General features: G+C 40.2%; 1 protein-coding gene across 9 annotated transcripts in view; it reads left to right on the top strand.

Moving 5' to 3' along the window:
• Positions 1-397: 397 nt before the first annotated feature.
• tcf3a (transcription factor 3a) overlaps positions 398-19,329 on the top strand; it is a 29,213-nt gene continuing 10,281 nt past the window's right edge. For 2 of the 9 annotated variants that reach the window (XM_056420559.1, XM_056420567.1), the window contains exons 1-12: positions 400-913; positions 5,220-5,316; positions 5,691-5,778; positions 14,177-14,250; positions 15,232-15,307; positions 15,982-16,022; positions 16,186-16,321; positions 16,739-16,788; positions 18,172-18,271; positions 18,662-18,798; positions 18,933-19,077; positions 19,186-19,244. In XM_056420559.1, coding sequence (XP_056276534.1) covers positions 5,263-5,316; positions 5,691-5,778; positions 14,177-14,250; positions 15,232-15,307; positions 15,982-16,022; positions 16,186-16,321; positions 16,739-16,788; positions 18,172-18,271; positions 18,662-18,798; positions 18,933-19,077; positions 19,186-19,244 — 960 coding nt within the window. In that variant the 5' untranslated portion in view covers positions 400-913; positions 5,220-5,262. Of the gene's footprint in view, positions 914-5,219; positions 5,317-5,690; positions 5,779-14,176; positions 14,251-15,231; positions 15,308-15,981; positions 16,023-16,185; positions 16,322-16,738; positions 16,789-18,171; positions 18,272-18,661; positions 18,799-18,932; positions 19,078-19,185; positions 19,245-19,329 lie in introns of all 9 variants that reach the window. The other 7 variants (XM_056420560.1, XM_056420565.1, XM_056420562.1 and 4 more) reach the window with 7 other exon arrangements.

The following is a 19,329-nucleotide window of genomic DNA, read 5'->3' as shown; positions in this document are numbered from 1 at the left end:
CGCACAATAGGTTTGTGGGCATGAATTCAGACAACATGGCCAATTACAATCCTCACAAGAAAAACTTTCTTACGGTCTTAAGTAACCATGTATAGCAAAAGGGAATAACTGACGACGGCCGACTCCATTTACCATTACTCCTATCGCTCTTATACTCACAAACAAACGCGAAATGTTTTTGTAGCGCAAGGACCGCTTGAGAACAAAATTAAAACGCGAGCAACCCTAAGGCAAAATGAGACTGCCCTAAAGGTGGATGATGAAATATACTTGGACGTTCCACCTGTCAATCACACTTTCGCCGCTTCCCATTGGTCCACCCTCTGATATTATCATTCCATCTTCTACTGGTCGAGGCTGTTGGTCTTTCCGTTGTCCTCATCCGCCAGTCGACATAGGTCCCTGCGAATTGCAAAGTACGGTCATTTAGTGCCGTGTTTACACCTACAGAACATAGGTATTGTGTGTCATTTAAGATAACTGCCGCGTCAATACACGGATTATCGAAGCCTGCTTTTTTTGGTTTGTTCATTTGAGTCGAGATTGGACATCGCTGGTGTTTCAGCGTCCATGTCAGCCCGTAGGCTGTGCTGCTGCGGAGTGATCTTTACTTCATTGGAACCGACAATGTGGAGGCTGTTAAAATGTCTACTTGGAAAATGAAATTGTTACATTTTCTCAAACAATAAGGAAACAGAGCGGCTTCAGCGTTATGGTTAGTAACGTGTTTTCAGTTTCGTGACGAAAGCAACAAGAAGACGAGGCGACGGAGGAGTGGTTCATATTGTCTTTCCTCCTTTTCATCGAGCCCACAGTCCGGACCACGGGGGGAAGGATCCGATCCCCAACTTTGTTTTTCTCTATACTGCAGCCGTCGATTTCTCCCTGTTGGATGCCATATAATTGAATCCAGGTAAATATGTGTGTACATATACATCCGTGAGAAACGTATGCATGTCAAACAGAAGTCGTCTGTCGCGTTGTTACCGGAGTAATAATCAAGTTTTAAGCGCATCGTTCAAGTTGTAACCGAGTGTCACAGCCGGGAAAAGCGGGGTCTTGGATTTTCGTCCCTTCGGCCTGAGCGAGCTCGCGGCGTTGTTACTATTCTGAGTACCAGGGGCTCGTATGCGGTGGAAAAGGTTTCTTTGTTCACTTCAGTGGGCTCTAACGTTAGCTGTTACGGTACATTAGCAAACTGCCGGACCAAATGAGCTCCCCCAGAATCTATCTGTCTGCAGTATGTGGGGTTTCGCGAAGCAAACGTGTGAACGTTAGCCATGAAGCGTTACCGTCTACATACGTCGGTGGTTTGTTCGGTCTAACGGTACCGCGGTCCCGGTTGGAGCTACCACACCAGTATTTTCCGCCTAGTATCAATATGTAAGACTTTCACTCGTGTAGCTTTGGTCTCTTTACTCGTAGGCGTAAACACAACATTGTGCAAGGATAATACAAGCCTAGTTATAAGTATAACTCTCGGGGTATTCGCTCTCTCTCTCTCTTTTTTTTTTTACCCCCCTCCACCAACAGCTTTACACTTTAACGAGCTACACGAATGCAGCTAACGCCGGATTTACTCCATCGGGCTGAATTTAAAACACGTTTCGAACCATTATTTCAAGAATTCTTGACTTTTATTCTCATTTTTTTGCGTTGTGGCCGTTCAACTGAAACTTTGGTGGCCCGAGTCTTTGTGTTCACTAGTGCCCCATTCTGCTGCTCGACGTGAGGGGCAGGCAACAGGTTTTAATGCCCTTTTAAACATCCCACTGGCTTTAAACCTCGCGATGAGGCGTTAAAACTCTGAAATCTTCTTTTTGACGCCAGGTATGAAATGTTGTGGGGGTATTTCTGCCTTTAAACTTTTCGCCAAATGGGAAGGCCGGAGGTGGGGGTGCTCAAGACAAGCGTATGCAACTTCCATTTGTTAGGAGGGGCTAACACTTATCCCCCATTTTGACCTCAGCCCAGTGGAAGACAGAAATTACCAGATTATGTAGTGTCAACGTATTTTCGCTTGTGCTTATGTAAGAACACAATTCTCATTACTCGTTTCTCTTTCAGAAATGATTACATGTTGTACCATTATTTGTATTATACATTTTTCTGTTAAGATGGATGTAATGGTTGCATCCTTTCGTGCCTTCAGAATCGGATGTTCAACAATAATTGTTTTGATGTTTGGCGTTATGACTAGATTTACTTGATTATAAACAAAGTAGTGACATTACTCCCAATATTCCAAGAGGACCACTGGTAAAAGTTTCACTGTAGTGCATATAACATAAGTTAGATACATTTAATGAATATTATTGTAGTTGCCATGAACTGCAACACATTATTAAAATAATTTCTCTGTCTCATACATCTTTTTAGACTTAAAGTGAATCTTCAGTCATGCCCTGAAAATGACACTCAGTTATTTTTGTGTTAGAAGGGAAATCATCTCAGGAGCATTTACATATGTAGCCTACTTGAGGTCATGACTCAGAAGAATCTAAAACCCCACCCAAATGGTTTAAAATACTGTATGACCGTTGTCGTATTTGTTATTTGACCGTTTTGACTGGACTAACTACTTGCAACAAGTAGACAAAATATAAATTTGGAACATTTCATTGCTTTTGTTGGTTAACTGCCAAATTGCTAATTCAATTATATATACGTTTTTGAAGTTATAGTAGTTTTTATACTTGAAGTGACATGTTAGTTAGTATCAGATCTCTGCACCCAATGTTCTCTTTCCAGCAACACAGTTTTCCAATGTTTTTTTTTGCTAGTACTTATCATTTTGCAGTCATAGTAATTTCAGCGATTCGATAATATTTATTGTACCCAGATAGTGAATACGTTATATCAACATTTGCAGATGTACGAAACGTCTTAGGCCAGTATAGGCTAGTTTTAGGGCAATTAACAGAGGTGTAGCGTTTCTGCATCATTGTCAAACAATTCAAATCTATTTAAAGTGGCATATCGTCATAACATTATGATTTCGCCTTGCTGGTATTGACTGCGGTGCTTTTGTATTGTAAAGCGTCTGCTGGTTTGCTCGCCTTGTGTACAAATGATGACTTAGTTAGATGTTTAACACACATTGCCTGAATTTCCATTTTCTACTGGCTGGTCAGACCATACATTTCTTATTTGAGAATTAAGCATGTCCTGTTATTCCTCTTAAGTTTGTCTAAAGAGCTGTTAGAGCATGTAGGTATTTGAGGTAGAGGAAGCTGCCGGAGTTCAGGGCCCAACTAACAACCAATGCAGTGTGGCCTGTGGCTGAGAACCGTCGTCACACATGTTAGATGTGGGCTAGCAGGGAAACTCTTAGAACTAAGTGGATTTCTCAGTACTTGTTCAATAGTTGGATGATCTCGCACGGAGGCTCCATCTACAGGACCACATTTTCATTTGAAATGAAGATGATCTCGTTCTCCATGAGCGTTTCAGCCACATTCCATAAATGATCTCAACCATACTACCATGCCTGAAAATGCTTATCACATAAACATTCACATACACTCGCCATGTGCGGGGCATACCACAACTTCATTCGTAGAATTATTCCAACATGCGCTCTTTCCTCCTGTCTTTACCCAAGACCAGCTCCTCAACACTGCTGGACACAGGAATGGTCACGAAGCATTAGCGTGTAGGCAATGGAACCCATATCCCTGTTACTGCCCGTCAAACTAAAACACAACCCCACAGTTTTCAAACTAAAAGGCCTTAAGCGGTCTCCTTTTAAGGGGTTCTACAAAGTAGTAGTGAGAATGCTATACATAAAGGTCATGCGTTTAAAAAGGAGAACGTATGTGCTACTGAATGTGCTACTAGAATGTCAATTACATCTTACAATGTAGGCATTAGTTCTTCAGGTTTAATTGTATCAATAGAAACATTTTCTCTGAGTGTAGTTTAAAAAATATATATATATACAGGACTGTCTCAGAAAATTAGAATATTGTGATGAAGTTCTTTATTTTCTGTAATGCAATTAAAAAAACAAATGTCATGCATTCTGGATTCATTACAAATCAACTGAAATATTGCAAGCCTTTTATTCTTTTAATATTGCTGATTATGGCTTACAGCTTAAGAAAACTCAAATATCCTATCTCTAAATATTAGAATATCATGAAAAAGTATACTAGTAGGGTATTAAACAAATCACTTGAATTGTCTAATTAACTCGAAACACCTGCAAGGGTTTCCTGAGCCTTGACAAACACTCAGCTGTTATAAATCTTTTTTTTTACTTGGTCTGAGGAAATATTAAAATTTTATGAGATAGGATTTTAGAGTTTTCTTAAGCTGTAAGCCATAATCAGCAATATTAAAAAAAATAAAAGGCTTGCAATATTTCAGTTGATTTGTAATGAATCCAGAATGCATGACATTTTTGTTTTTTTAATTGCATTACAGAAAATAAAGAACTTTATCACAATATTCTAATTTTCTGAGACAGTCCTGTATATATGCATATATATATGTCATTTAATTTACTTTTCATAGTCAAATTGAGCAACGTGGATACTTTTGAGTCATTTGAATCATTATGTTTTGTTAATGGTAAAGGTTAATAATGGTTATAGGTTTGGACATGGAGTGGTGCTGATTGTAAGATTTTCTGGTGCATATCTTCTTTGTTATTCTCATAACTTTTGCCACCTAGTGGATGTGGCAACATTTGATTCCTCAGCTTTATTGTTGATCTATGGGCACTCAACAGCACCACGAGAAACAACTCAACAATGGAAGAGACAACACTGTGGACACCTTAGGCAAACATGTTTAAATGAGGCTCAAGTTCAACAATATTTTCACTTATTATTTTCACTGACTTGTTTGTCACTGAAAAGGAAGACACCTTTAATGTCCCATGACCATATTTAATCACTTGAACTGTTAACATGAACACAGTATGAACTAAACACTGACAATATGACCACATTTGTATAACATATTGGATAATGTTACTTTTAAAGGCTGTAAATGCAATTTCCTAATTTTTTAATAGACTGCTCCAGCTTAATGGGGAAAAAAATGAATGCACGAAATGGCTTAGTACATACCAATAGTCACAATATTGTCAGATTGAGGTATGGAAAAACACTGATACTTGACTTTGGTGATAACTAGCTCTAATCCTGCATACCTTTGCTGGTCAGAATAGGGCACAAATATACTCACATTCTCCTTACCTCTGCTTGTAGTCGCTTGCTGAGACTGAAAGGGCCAAGTTAACAGCAGCAGAGAATGGCTGCAGTGGAAACAGACAAGGAGCTCAACGACTTGCTGGATTTTAGCGCGGTAAGATCTCTGAACATTGCTTGAATTGAATGTGCATCCTATACATTTCATTCTACGCTTGCACACACTTTTATTCAACTTTTATCATTCTGAACAGTTGTCAAGTAGGTTGAAATGTGAATGAATATCAGAGCATCCGTGAATGGGCCTGTCGGTCCGGCTTTTCAGGGATAGCAACATGACATTATTTTCCGAGATTGTTGTTGTGTCACTTAAACGTTCGTCACTCAGTCAAGGTGAGAATGTGTAGATTACTTCATGAATAGGATAGGATACATGAAAGAATACTTTGAATTACCACCTAATCAACCTTTACACAAGTAAAAATGATACAACTCGACAAAGTATTAGATGGATTACAGTTGATAGTTTAGTTTGTCTCTTTTCAGATGTTTGAGCCTCCAGTTTCAAACGGCAAGAACCGTCCGACTACTCTCGCCAGCAGTCAGTTTGGAGGTTCGGGTAAGAAAATAAACAAATTGTTTTTCTCTATATATATTTTTCGGATTTACTTTGTCTTCTTCTTTTATTTTTGCTTCCAGAGTAAATTAAATACTTTGTTCGTTTTTAAATTCTAATATCTTGATTAGAAAAAAAGAAATGTCATTAAAATGTTATGATAAAGAAAAGAAAAAATCACGTTCCTTCCTCTCTCATAAAGCTTTGTACTAGTTTGTAATGCTCCTTAGTACAACTCTAGAAAGTAAAGCCTGGCAGTTTTCTGACCGTCATCTCACTACTCCACCTTTCATTCCTCCGTGGTGTTTTAAATGGGAATAGAAAAGGAAATTCTTCCTGTTCTCCTCTTGTTCTCATTAATTGTATTTCAGATCACAGATTATTGGAAGAAACCTCAGGAAAATTACAAGTTTATTTAATCTTATGTAGATCAGGCGTCATCTTCTCAGCACTTTCTCATCCTCGCCTTGCAGGTGTCCTTCCCTCACCTACTCAGCTATTGCCATTCAATCACTTGTGGATAAAGACAGAGGGTGGGAGTTGATGGGAATAGCCCAATTAATCTTCTCTGCTTACACTGTGACTAAGTGCTTTCCCGTGTCCTGCAATCTCCTACCCTACTTATCCTCTTCACATAACTCATTTTCACTTAGAGCCATGCCCCATCTTCACCATTAGCTTAGACCATAAGTTAGCTCATCAGTTCTGTGACATGCATGCAGGTTACTGTAAACAAACAGCTTCAGAGATACTCAATATCTATAACAGTTTCCTTTATTTTATGTTTTGTATTCATACCTGCAAACTTGTCACCTTTCGGTGAAATTCACCGTTTTGAACTCAAAATAGGTCATCCACGTGAATCGTTGAGATCCGAAGAGTTTTTTTTTTGGGGGGGGTCACCTGGCCCGCTGCCGTTGAGATTGCAGTGAGACGCGGAGAAAAGTGTGAAGTGTTGCTCTTCGCAATAAAACATCTTTGATGGGACGTGTCGCGTCTCGGCCAATCAGCGTTCAGATGTCGACAGCGTTTGGGGGTTCAGGTTAGCTTGAATGTTACACCGCTGCAGCTGTCACGCTGCACGGTGTAGCGATGCTAACAAAGTACCCGTACGTTAAACACGATGTGATTTACCATATTTTTAGTATCGATACTTCATTAAGAGAGCGATCAGAGCGCACGCGCTGCTCCGTGTCGAGCTGTCTGCGCACACTGCGCTGCGCAGCTCACAGCGAGAGAAGTGGCGCAGCTTTAGAGACTTCGGCTTAAAAAATAAAAAGATGCCAGAAGTGAAATGTTTGTCTGTAAAGTTCTGTAACTACAGCTGCTCATCCTGATGAACTCTGTATCATCTGGTCAGAGACTAACGGCCTCATAGTGTATAATCAATGCTATGATGGAACCATGTAGTTTCATTCATATCTGGCTGTATTAATACTAATATTACTGACATTTGTTAAGTGTTGAAAAAGTTGGTAAAAAGTGAACCATACAGATGTTTTATTTATTACTATTATAGATACATATACCAGTCTCGTATTTATGGTACCATATTGTTTTTATTGTATTGAATTCTGGTATCGGGTATCATGATATTTATGGCAGGTATGTAATATGTATAGAAGTTATAATATGAGTATCGTGACAAACAGGTAGAGACAGAACAGATTCAGGGAGAAGTCCATGAGGACTGTTCAGGAAAAAAAAAGGAAGTTGGTTCATGAATGACTTTAACCATATTATATATAATGACAATGTATATTTGTTATTACTATCATTATAGGGCTGAGTCAGAGCGGAGGAACTTTTGTTCTTAAACTGTTTATTATCATTATTTAGATTTGTGGTCAGAACAATAAAATGACTGTAGTTGTGGTTCTAAAAGCTTTGAGGCTTCAAACAACGTGGATGTGGTGTGGTGACAAAAAAAAAAAATCACCTGCACCCCCCCCCGTTGTCACCTTTTTCACCCCTCATGAGTTTGCAGGTATGTGTATTACTGTCTTCCACAAAAAGTAGTTGGCTTTTAAAAATGACTACCTGTCCATTGCTATTCGTACTGTAGCAGATCCACTTCCCCTGTAGCAACCGTTCTGTCAGCCTTGAATCTCCAGAAGTGCAGTAGGCCTTTCGGTTGGTAATATAAATGAAACAGGATATTGAAGCTAAGATGAAAGACAAGACAAGCGTTGACTGGGTGGGGTTTGGGGGGCTCTATTTCTTCCATTCACTTGAGGGCCACTTGCATGTTCTTTTGTTAGAGCAAGGTGTGTACTTACAAAAGAGACCCATTGATGTTATCAATCCAACGGCTGCTCATGGCATTGTCCCAAAGGCGCAAAATTATGCTCCTCCCAAAATAATTTTAAGTACCAAACACTCACCCCTGTTTGCTAATCACAATCTAAAAATGCAGCTTGCTTTGTCACAAAGAGCAGATACTGCGATCTGCTTAAATAAATGCAATATCCACTGGATTCTTCCTTAGAGATCCGTTTTCACACCAGGAATCAAGTTTCATGGGGTCCATAGAACATTTTGTGAACTTTCGTTTACATGTCTGGTTGTTGCACAGGTAAAAATAACATATTGGCTTTTTATTTAAAATGTTTTATTGCACATACAGTAACAAGAGTAGTTGCTGTCACTCTAGTAATCTTCACTCGCGGCCTATCTGCTCGTGTGTGTCTATGTGTGAGTGTAGTTGGAGTAGATCAACCCCGAGAGCAGAGTAAATGCTGTGTGAAAATACATGACACCAAAACATTAAAAAAACACCAGTGACGTCGATCAATACTACGATCTTTAATTATTTAGCCCCGGGGCCCGTTTGATAATGTGTTTTGGAACGCATCCTTGCGTTCAGATGATGTAAAATGCAAAAGGCTCTCGCCACAGCCCGTGTTCAATCTGGGTTGCTGTAGAAACATGGCGACGCAAGATGGCAGACATTGAGGAAGAGGCTCCCATGTAGACATAGATGGCTTTTTCTAAGCTAAGAAAACATAACGATTCTTTGTTCTGGGTTATTATACACTGATTAAAATGTAGTTATGAATATTATATTCAATATCTACAAATAAGCCCTCTAGCTACTACCCACATGTTCCTTAATGTAGGCAGGTATGTGCATTATGTATCATTCATTTAGGCTACCAGGAGTGCATTGTGTCCATTTTGTTAATCTAAATAACATAACTGATGGTCCCCTCATGGATCACCAATCCATTGGTGGAAAAATAGGAAGAATTTCAGTCAAACAAGATTTTCTTTGATTGACTACAGCACGAATGTTCTTTGTAAAGGAGCAAATTAGAAATTTAAAACGTCTTTCGAGCTTTAGTGTGTGTACGAAGCTGGGGCCAGGAGGAAACCGTTAGCTTCGCTTATCTAGCCATCAAGACTGGATGCGGGGGTAATTAAGAAGCCAGGCTCTTTACAAAGTAAAAAATATTGTCTCCCAACATCTCAAAAGCTCACTATGATTAAACACTAATTTGTTTGCTCTGTGTAAAAAGAACCATTTGTGGTTTTAGGAGTAGTTGGTTACATGCTGTAACAGCATCTGAAGCCTTGTTGTCACTGTGAGGTTGCCAGTTTTGATGACACAAACCCCCTACAGAGATCTGTACGAAAATCTGTGTTCACTCCCAGAAAGAAAGCATATTTTACTAAATGTTAAATTACTCCATCTGGTACAAGGCTCTACTTTTTAAAATACGTTGGAGCAGTACGGCTGAATATTGTTATGGCGTCTGTGGTTAAAATATATATTTTCTAAAGAATAATGCATGTCTGTATGTAGTAAAGTTGGGAAATGCTTTTCAGTTTTTCTGGCAGCCTATCATACGATTGGTTTCAAAGAACCGAACTTAGTCTCGGTAGTTTTTTTGTGGAGCAGCTGCCACGTGTTTTCCTTATAAAGTCAGTTGGATCCCATTTTCCCCCCGTATGGTTAAGGTTTGGGATATGTGGAGGTTTAACATGTGTGGCTATGGGGAACCTCCTTTTTAGAGTCTTGGTGAAGATAATATCTCTGCTTTGGTCATTTGCGCCCGTTCAATTCCTGTGACTAAAGTAATTTCAGTGCACTTTCGTTTTTTGGTGACTGGAAACTGAGAATCCTATAAGGTATTTTTAAACTTGGGTAGGGCTGAAATGCAGAAGGGGAAGAGTTTGACATTTGCATGCTTTTTGGGCTTTTTCAAATCGAAGTGTTAGATAATCACAAAGACTAAAGGATGTTTAAGTCACAAGTAATTTGCTGGTCCCAAATTGGAATTTCTAGCTAGGGATGCACTGATGCAACGTTTTCAGTACCGATTTGAGTGTTTGCTTGGCCGGCCCGTTGGCCTCACTATGTGGAAGTGACTGGGATCATTCTTTTATTTGTAAGGTAACATCAAACTTGACTTAAAAATTGCTTATCTAACTTTGTCATACAACATATAACAATTAAGTACTCGGATCCAATTTTACTGAATTGTTATATATTAATAAAATAATAAATTGATATTGGTGCATTCCTATTTCTTCCTCATATTGCTGTCAGAATGTATATGATTTCATTAAGAGTCAGAACCAGGAGGTTGCTGTATTTCTTAGTGGGTTGAACACTGTTGTGTTTCAGAAGTCACCAGTGACTCACAGGTTAAAAAAGCAATGCCTGTGTTATTGTACATTGTACATTGTTAACTTTTTCATTAACAGTGCTCATTCTCAAGATTTGACCTGACATCATGCGTTGTGTCTGTGTGACTCATTTTGGCAAAGGAAGGAAGAATGTATGTGGACAAAATGGCACACTCGGTTTTAGGTGCCTGGGGCTCTGTTCACATAAAAGCCAAGGCATGTCTGCAAGTTTGGTCAATGTATGTGCAGGAGTTTTTGCTCATGAAGCCTGTGACTCAGGCTGGCTGTCTGTTTCCAGTATCTCTTCCTGTGTAATTAAAGACTAGCCATGCTTAAAGGGGCGTTTGACGCTGGGAGGAGAAGTGCATTGGGGTTTCTTCCTCCGGTCCTGTGAGACGGTCTGAGGGGTGCACTACTCATGGTTTTCTAATGGTTTTGGCACTTCTGGTGTCGCTAATGGAAATCGTAAAAATTACACAGCTAAGGAAAAAGCAACACTTTACAAATAGAAAAAATAAATAACTATTAACTGTTATACCAACTGAATTAACAACATGTGTCGAGATCAAGGAAATCCTGCTGGTAATAGTGAGGGGGAAAACAAGAGAGAAAGAAAAACATATCTAACCCCAGTGCTGACAAAAACTGTGCTTGTTCACAACATGAAACTCATGTGCGTGTTTTTTTAAACGAATGATAATATTTTTTTTGTCATTATTGGCAACTACCTGCCCATCAGAACTCGCTAACATTCACAGGCAGAGAAGACCAGGCAGGCCTAGTTTTTCTGGAGCACATCGATAAGATAACAAAATGACCAAAACAAGTCAACGATACCATTTTCACATGATTGCTTTGAACTGTTTCAACCTGGCCGATGGAGAGCAAACTGAACGCGCCTCCTCTACCGATCACGAAATGCAGCCGAGCTTCAGCGAGTTTCAATTCTTGGATCTTCTGTGAAAGTAAAAGTATCAAAGGGGCCTTAAAAATCACCAAAACTACAACACAGTTATTAAGTTGCAAACTATGAAGTTGTTCCCCAATAAAACTGGTTTGTGTTGTTGTGTGTAGTCACTTAGACAAGGTTACTTTACTCAGGACTCCAGACTAACAGCGCTACACACGTTCTCAGTTGGTCTGTTTTTACTAAACTACATTTATTTATAATTAAATACAATGCATTGTTAAACTGTAACTTAAACCACTCGACAGTATACACATTTATAAAATCAGCTACATTGCAATCAGCTACACATTTTAAATGCATCATATTAGTTCATCACTAATAATATGAATCTAATAATCTAGTATAATGTAATGTAACAACTAAAGAGTCCATTTGGCTTTTGAGTGAATACTTTGAGCGTTCTACCTCAATGGTGCTAAAGTCAAAATTCAAAGGGTTTCTATTGTGTCAACGTGGCGACGCTGTGCAGGCGGCTCCCAGCTCGGGTGCTGTCGGAGCTAACGGTGTAACGCCGAGGGGGAACTGGATGGTGGGCGCTACGCTTCTACGAGGATGCTGTCGGCAGCAACAGCATTATCAGCTGTAACCGCTGTAAGAGCGCAGACACTAGAAGGCACGTGTGGGTGGCTATGTAAACAAAACATAGAGAAGCTCGGATTACAACACATACAGAGAGAGAGTGACATCATACTCTACTCCGGTACTTGAGTATATTCCATCATATCTGATAATGGATCATTGCTGCTATATTAATGCCCTGAATGTGATCTAGAGAATCGTAAAGTACATTTTCTTTATTATGCTCATACATACTTTTTCAAACCGTGTTTAAAAAAAGTGGTTTTAGTAAATTTTCTGAAGTAAAATATCTTGAGTATATACTGTACGATAATTAATGACACTGGCTCAGTCTCTCCCTGCCTCCTCATTAGTGGCGAGTAAGTCGGAACCTCTCGTTGTCTCTCGCTCACCACCCGCCTTCTTCTCTTTCTCCCCCTATTTTCACATGCATATATGTATATTTGCATGTTATTTCTATTGTTTGACTCCTGTGGTTCAAACCACAATAGATTTGTGTATAGAGGTACTATTTTTCCGGCACATTAATACAAATAAACAATACAGCGACGACAACTATAGGACCCCCGGTGTAATCAGTTTTTCGTGTTAAATTTAATTTCTAATGCGTTGACTCATTCTAAAAACAAGATGACATTTCCAATTGATTTAAAGGGAGCTCACTCAGTTGTGTTCATCTGCTTATCATCAGATCAGTTGATTAGAAAGAATTTACATTAATTAAAATGGCTCTACTGTCTCTTGGTTCATCTTATTTCCTCTCGCCTTGATCCCATAATTCCACTCCTTCAGGTGTGACTATTCACATTAATCCTCCCATTATATCCTCACACAATCCATTGATTCAATTAAATGTGATCACAAATTCATGTATAACTAACACCTGTTCACCCTACACTCAAGATCCTTAAAATGGGTATTCTTATACGAGAGGGGTTGTGTGTTAGTTTTCTGCAAAGTGCTATATGCACCCTGCTGTTTGTGGAATGAAAGGTGACAGTTTGTGCTTTTTTCCGAGTGCCTTCAATCCTCATTTCTTCGAAAGAGTAAAAATGTCTCGATAATTAGCGGTACATCTTTTTTTCCAGACTGTTCTGATATCCTACTTGGTTCTAAATACATGGTAATAATGTAGGTGAGTGGAAGATAACATTTTTCCCCAAAAATTAAAGCTTGTTCAACTTGTCTGGCAATACTTTGACACTGAAACTAGCTTACTTACATTTGTGTTACCCTGAAAATTGTCTGGAACATTACATGTTGAATTGGAGCCTTTTCTTGTCTGGAGCTTGGGTTCTGATGACACGCAGCGGAAACAAATAGTTCCTACATTTTCTTTATGGCGTTTGATTGACGTGGAGAGTGACAGTCAGCCATAGAGAGGGGACAAGACATTGTCTCCTTCATCTCTTATTCCGCTGGTGTCGTGTGTATAGATCAGAGTTGTCACGGTAATCTAGCTGCTCTCAGCACTGTGGACCCATCAGTCTGTTCTACTGCTGATCCTGTCATGATTCTAGCCCTCCTCTACCCCCTCCCCTCTCCCATCTCCCCCTTTTTAATTAGGCAACAAAACAAAAATATGAATATTCATAGGCCCGAGCTTCATTAATATGCACAATTATGCAAATCAGTACGCAATTAAGCTTCAGCTTTCCCCCAGAGATGCTGTGTTGCAGTACGAGAGGAGATTGAGAGAAAGGGGACGGGCAGGAATTTCTGCTTCACCAATCTGTAAAATCACTCCTTTTTGAAAAACAAAGCTGTAGAGCTTTGGCCAGAGAATACGTGTGTCAGCCATGTAAGATTGAGACCTTCGGCATGCGTCCTGTGTTAAGACAACGGCGTTGGCTAAATGTGAGAGAATGGATGGTGGACGAGTGACTGTTGCCATGGAAAATGTAAAGGAGTGGAGTGGGAGAATGAAGAATGCCGAGGATGATTCTGGGAACCTCATACTGGGTGTTAATTATTCAAACTTCCTACAGCTCATATCCACGCTATGTGACAGCGCTGTCACTATGCTGTCTCTGTGTGAGCTGTCAAGTGAAGCTCTTCAATTGAGGTTACTTTGAGCAGCCTGAAAAAACTGAATCAAAGCAGGTCAACTTTATCATTCCGTGAAGTTCGACTTAGTTTTGCAAAGCCCAAGCGCAAATCCTTGTTAAGAATGTGTGCATTTTGGTGGTTATAGGCCTAACCCAGTTCTTTGTCTTACAGGTATGGATGACAGGAGTGGGTCCGGTCCCTGGGGCCCAGCAGAACAGAACAGTCCATCTTTCAACCAGGGAAGGGTACGTGTTCTCTGGCCTTGTAGCTGTCTTGCTATTGAGCGAAACGCAATGCAAGTTTGGAGTGATCATGTAGTTTATACCACTGTCACACACAAACAAAATGTCTAATATGGGTTAATAACATTTTAACCACTGATACAGCACCAGTTTGGTCGTTGGTAAAACAATAATCTATGGACTCTATCTAGCTCTTAGTCTAAAACACTTTACTGCTTAGATGAGACTCAGATTTGAGACGTTAACTAGAAATTTAATATATATTACATTCACGGGGAGACATTTGACATGTGATCTACAAACAAAAACATAAACACATTCACACTGAATCCTATAACAATTGTTCATCACACAGTATAGAATATTGTGACGCTCAAAAAGCCTAAATGTTACCGTCCAGATTCTTACTATAGAAAACGGGTTTCCATTTGTAGGAGCAGCAATTCAGAAGGGTTATGATCTCATCTCTACACCAATCAAATTACCAGATATCCCTGGTTGAATATTGGTAATAACAATGCCATATTTCATCTGAGATACCTTGAACAGGGTGGGTACCGGGGTATCTTGGGAAGATTAGATGTTATGGATGATTCAGATTCTACTGGATAGATTTATTATACCGTGTGCAAATAAATGGATATTCTGGCATGTCAACCTGTCTCCATCTTTAACAAAATATCCCAATATACTGTTGTTTAAAACAAAAAAACATCTGTTTTTCATTAGAAACAATAAGAAATATTGATGTTTATAGATTTCTATCGTAATCCAGTGGTTATTTTATAGTAACCCTGTAGTTTCTGACTGTCTCATCCCAAAACGGTTTCAGACCTGCCTTTGTAAAACTAGGTATGGTGCACGGTCAGCCAAGTTGTATAATGTTTATCAACCCATTCACATGAACACACAGCAGTTTCTTTGGGGCTTAATTTATTTGTATCTATTTTTATATCCCTAATGTCTCTGTTGTCTTTCCCACAGGGTTATGCAGAACAAGGCCTTTACAATGAGCAAGAGGGCATTGCCTCGGCCCCCATGTATGGATCAGGGATTGTTGGTAAGGTTTTCATTGAACTAGGAAACACAACCTTCACATAGTCTTCTTTTTATAAATTCAAAGAGAATCTGAGAAATTTGGGGCCAATGTAGGACTTAATGAAAGAAGAACATGCTGATTGAAATGCACACGTTTCTATCAATGGACTGAGTGACCAAATCAACACAATGAGTTGTTTGTTTAAGAGGGCAGTCGTTCATCGGTTGGACACTAATGTACCACTTTAGTGCACGCCATATTTATGCTTAGGTGGCAGTGGATGAAGGGAGCAGAGTAATCAGGGAGGATGTGGAGGAGGTTTGTTCTTTTTTGTGTGTGTTGTTGTTGCAGTTTATGTGTTCAGGGCGGGAGGGGGCGTGGGGGGGGTAAAGGGCACCCATGCACAAACAAGGCTGTCCCATGGGACGATGGTAGCCTATAGCTCTCCTCTGTTTAACTGTCAGGGGAGGGGACAGAGGTTTGGCACAATTGCCCCTGACCATTTATAATGGGCCAATTTGTTGTTGTTTTGCTGTCCACCGCCATAAATACCACACATCATCATAATGCACTCACACAGCAGATGGGAGGCACCCAAATGGAGAAAGGGGAATGACCAGATTGAGATTTAATGCTGAAATAAAAGCCCAATATTCCCAATCATGACCTCATTTTATATTCCGTTCTCCTAACAGGGAAGGCTGAGCGAGGACCATACTCGTCATTTACAGCACAGGTAAACCAGTCAGGCGCGTCGCCTCTTCTCTCCTCATGCTCTTTGGGGGAAATTTAGTCGCTTAGTCAGTTTTATCTTCCTATATTATTCTGAATTTACTGCCACAATGAATTACTTTACTTAATACACACGCTTGTGCTTCTTCTTTTTTCACCGCCTCTAGCCGGGCTTTATGCCCAGTGAGATGCCCATGCCCAGTCCTGATGCCCTCTCCCCATCTGGCCTGAAGTCCAACTCCCAGTTTTATTCCTCCTATGAGGGAAGCAACTCTCGCAGGAGACCCTCACAGGAGCCTATTGGTAAGGTTGTTACGGATAGTTTCAAGCACAGGGTTGAACATAGTCATAGATATCATATTAGAAAAAGTGTTCTTTGTTCGGATTTTATATTTTTGTATATCTTCACTTCTCCTGCTGAGGTTTTTGAAAGTGTTTGAGAAATCATACTTTGAGAATACACGGGTAATTTAAGAAAGTGAAATCCCTGAGTTGTCAATGAGGAAAGTGAAATTGAATAACATCAGACTAGAATACCTTTTTATCACGCATTAATGAGTGGTCACATGACAGATGGTTAGATTAGATTAGCAGGACGAAAAGTAGACAAAGTAGTGCGCTACATGAATGAATCCCTACATTGGTGGTTGTAAATTCACTTAAGTTAAGCTTTTTGTGTGTGTATGAATGCTTATGTGACTACCTTCTTCCTTCCCTCAGGACCACAACCCAAAAAGATCCGGAAGGTGCCCCCTGGCCTGCCCTCCTCGGTGAGTACTAGCATCAAAAAACGTTGCAGCCATGAACTATATCCCAGCCCTTGCAGTCAGTCCATGGGAGCTCATGTTGTCATGTTTACGCCCCTTTTCACATACCATCGACATCTTAAGCCTCTCCTTAGCTTGCAAAGGGGAATTGCTGCTATACAGGATATCCAGCTCTTACAGCTGTGCATCTAAACCACCAACATGGGGAAAAATGGAAAAGCAAAGGGAAAAAGCCACTCATTAACCAAGTCACTCGTTTGCAGTATGTATTTATAGTGTGTTGTATTTGTAGGCGCTTTACTTTATGGCCACTTCGGATCATTGAAGGAAATTTATACTGGGCTTCGTACTTCACCTCATTTTTTCCCTCTCGCTCTCCGGACACTCTTTTTCTTCCTGTTTCTTTGCTCCCCCCTCCCCCTCCTCTCTACCCCCCCTCCCCCCGCCTCCCTCCCCTTTCTCTCTCTCTCTCTCTCCCTCCCCCATCCCTCTTTCCCAGCTGCCAGTGGAGTTGGCCGCCATCCAGCATTCGGCAGATGGTTCAGTAATTAGGAGTGCATCTCTTCATTCCCTCTTCTCCTCTCCCCTCTTTTTTCTCTCCTTTTCTCTCTGTTTAATCAAATTACAGAAGAAAACTTCAGTCCATTTGGATTTGAGTATTGCAGATGCAGTTTGATACTTGCTTTTCTATAGTAGAAAATAGTAATAGTCTTGATTGAGACTGTTATTGTGGTACAGAACATTGGCTTAACACCCATTAGACATGCACTAAATCTGACTGCATCTCCCATTGTGTGCTCTCATCTTACTGTGTTAAAGAGTGTGAATTATGTATCTGTAAACCATTCGCAGTGTGTTTCTGTTCAACAGAATGAAATGTAAAAGCACTACAGAGATGGGAAACAGAGCCCAGTAAATTCACTGACACTGCATATTCAATACGCTCAGTGCTCCAGACTGCAGCAATGTCGCAACAGCCTGTTTATTGAATTGAGTAGTAAAACCAGATTGTAAAAATATATTCTAGCTAGTAAGGATAATACTTTTAGTGGTGTGTTTAATGAGGTGTATACAATGCTTTTTAATTTTTTTAACTTAATACATGTACAGATCATATTTTATTGGGAAATCAATTGGTGGTCATCCTGCTTAGTACAAAGCACAAGGAAGCTCCGGGGAACTTTGCTCTGAGTATCTCAAAAGGAATAGACCAAATATAGTATCTACATATATAGTATCATGACGTTAATGCAAATGGTAAGTTACACTATATAGTTTGCTTCTAGTATTTATTAGTAAATAATTTATAATTATATAGTGTATATATAATAAGTTGTAAAGCACTGAACTAAACAGGTCTTTGTTTCCTCTGTGTATCCTTTGTAGGTTTATGCATCTGCCTCAGGAGAGGATTTTAACAGGGACAATGCTGGCTACCCGGTCTCCAAGGCAGGAAACGTCTTCCCACCACCGTTCTATGTGCAAGGTCAGTCAAAACAAGACTTGCTTTCAGAGCCTCCCCTTGTTCATTGTGTTGGGTTGACAAGTTCCGTCTGACTGAGACACTTTTATTAATGGGGGTAAATGTATCAGACACGACCAAAGATAATACTATTCCTTTATATCCAGTCTGGTTGTGTGTGTGTATACGTCCTCACAATATCCTTAGGGATGTCTGGATGCACCAAGGTGCTCCAGCCGTATGCCAGTGAACACCCTATGGTGCCTGGGTGCCGAATAGTGCATTACAGTTGAATGAAGTCATCACGGTAATGTGACATGTCTCATATGTGGCCTTTATTGTTTTCTCTTCTGCTGTGACTGGTTATCCCTCGCCCCTCTTACTCCCCCTCCTCCGCTGGATGCCCCCTTACAGAAGGCCTCCACCCGCCCTCTGATCCATGGGGCTCTGCCAGGTCGATGGTTCAGCCTGGTTATTCTGCCATGCTGGGCAATTCCCCCCATCTGAGCCAGCATGCTCCCTTCACTGCCATCAACCCCCAAGACAGACTGGTGAGTTGTGCCTTCTCACTTTGTTCTTGTTTATCTCTAAAGATAACAAGGTCTTTGACACTTTTTGAATAATGCATCGTTGATGGGCTTCTCTCTGGTTCTGTGTAAATCATTTTTGTGTCTTTGCTTTCCAGAAACGGCAGCCGCTGCCCCTCTCTCCCCAGAACTTCCCCATGCATGGCAGTGAGGTGAACGGGACTCATCCCTCTGGCTTCCACTCTGGCCCTAGCAGCTTTGGAGTCCCCAGCCACACACCCCCTATGGCTGACCCTGTTATGGGTAAACCCTTTAATGCATGCTATGATCTTTTCTTTGTGAAAATGGTCACATAGCAGAATATGTATTAAGCATAGGATCGATTTGACATGCTTTTTTGTTTCCTAAAAGCCAATCAAGGAACAGCACCTGGGAGTTCAGGAGAAGAAATTGGAAAAGCCCTGGCATCTGTAAGTAATAATAGAATACATATTTATTGGCAATTTTTCCACAAAACTTTAAATGTTGTATAGTATCCTATTTCTATAAAAACAG

This window comes from Pseudoliparis swirei, chromosome 8 (assembly GCF_029220125.1).
Source record: "Pseudoliparis swirei isolate HS2019 ecotype Mariana Trench chromosome 8, NWPU_hadal_v1, whole genome shotgun sequence".
NCBI lineage: Eukaryota > Metazoa > Chordata > Actinopteri > Perciformes > Liparidae > Pseudoliparis > Pseudoliparis swirei.
Note: the sequence above shows the minus strand (reverse complement) of the source record. Positions and strands in the feature narration are given on the sequence as shown.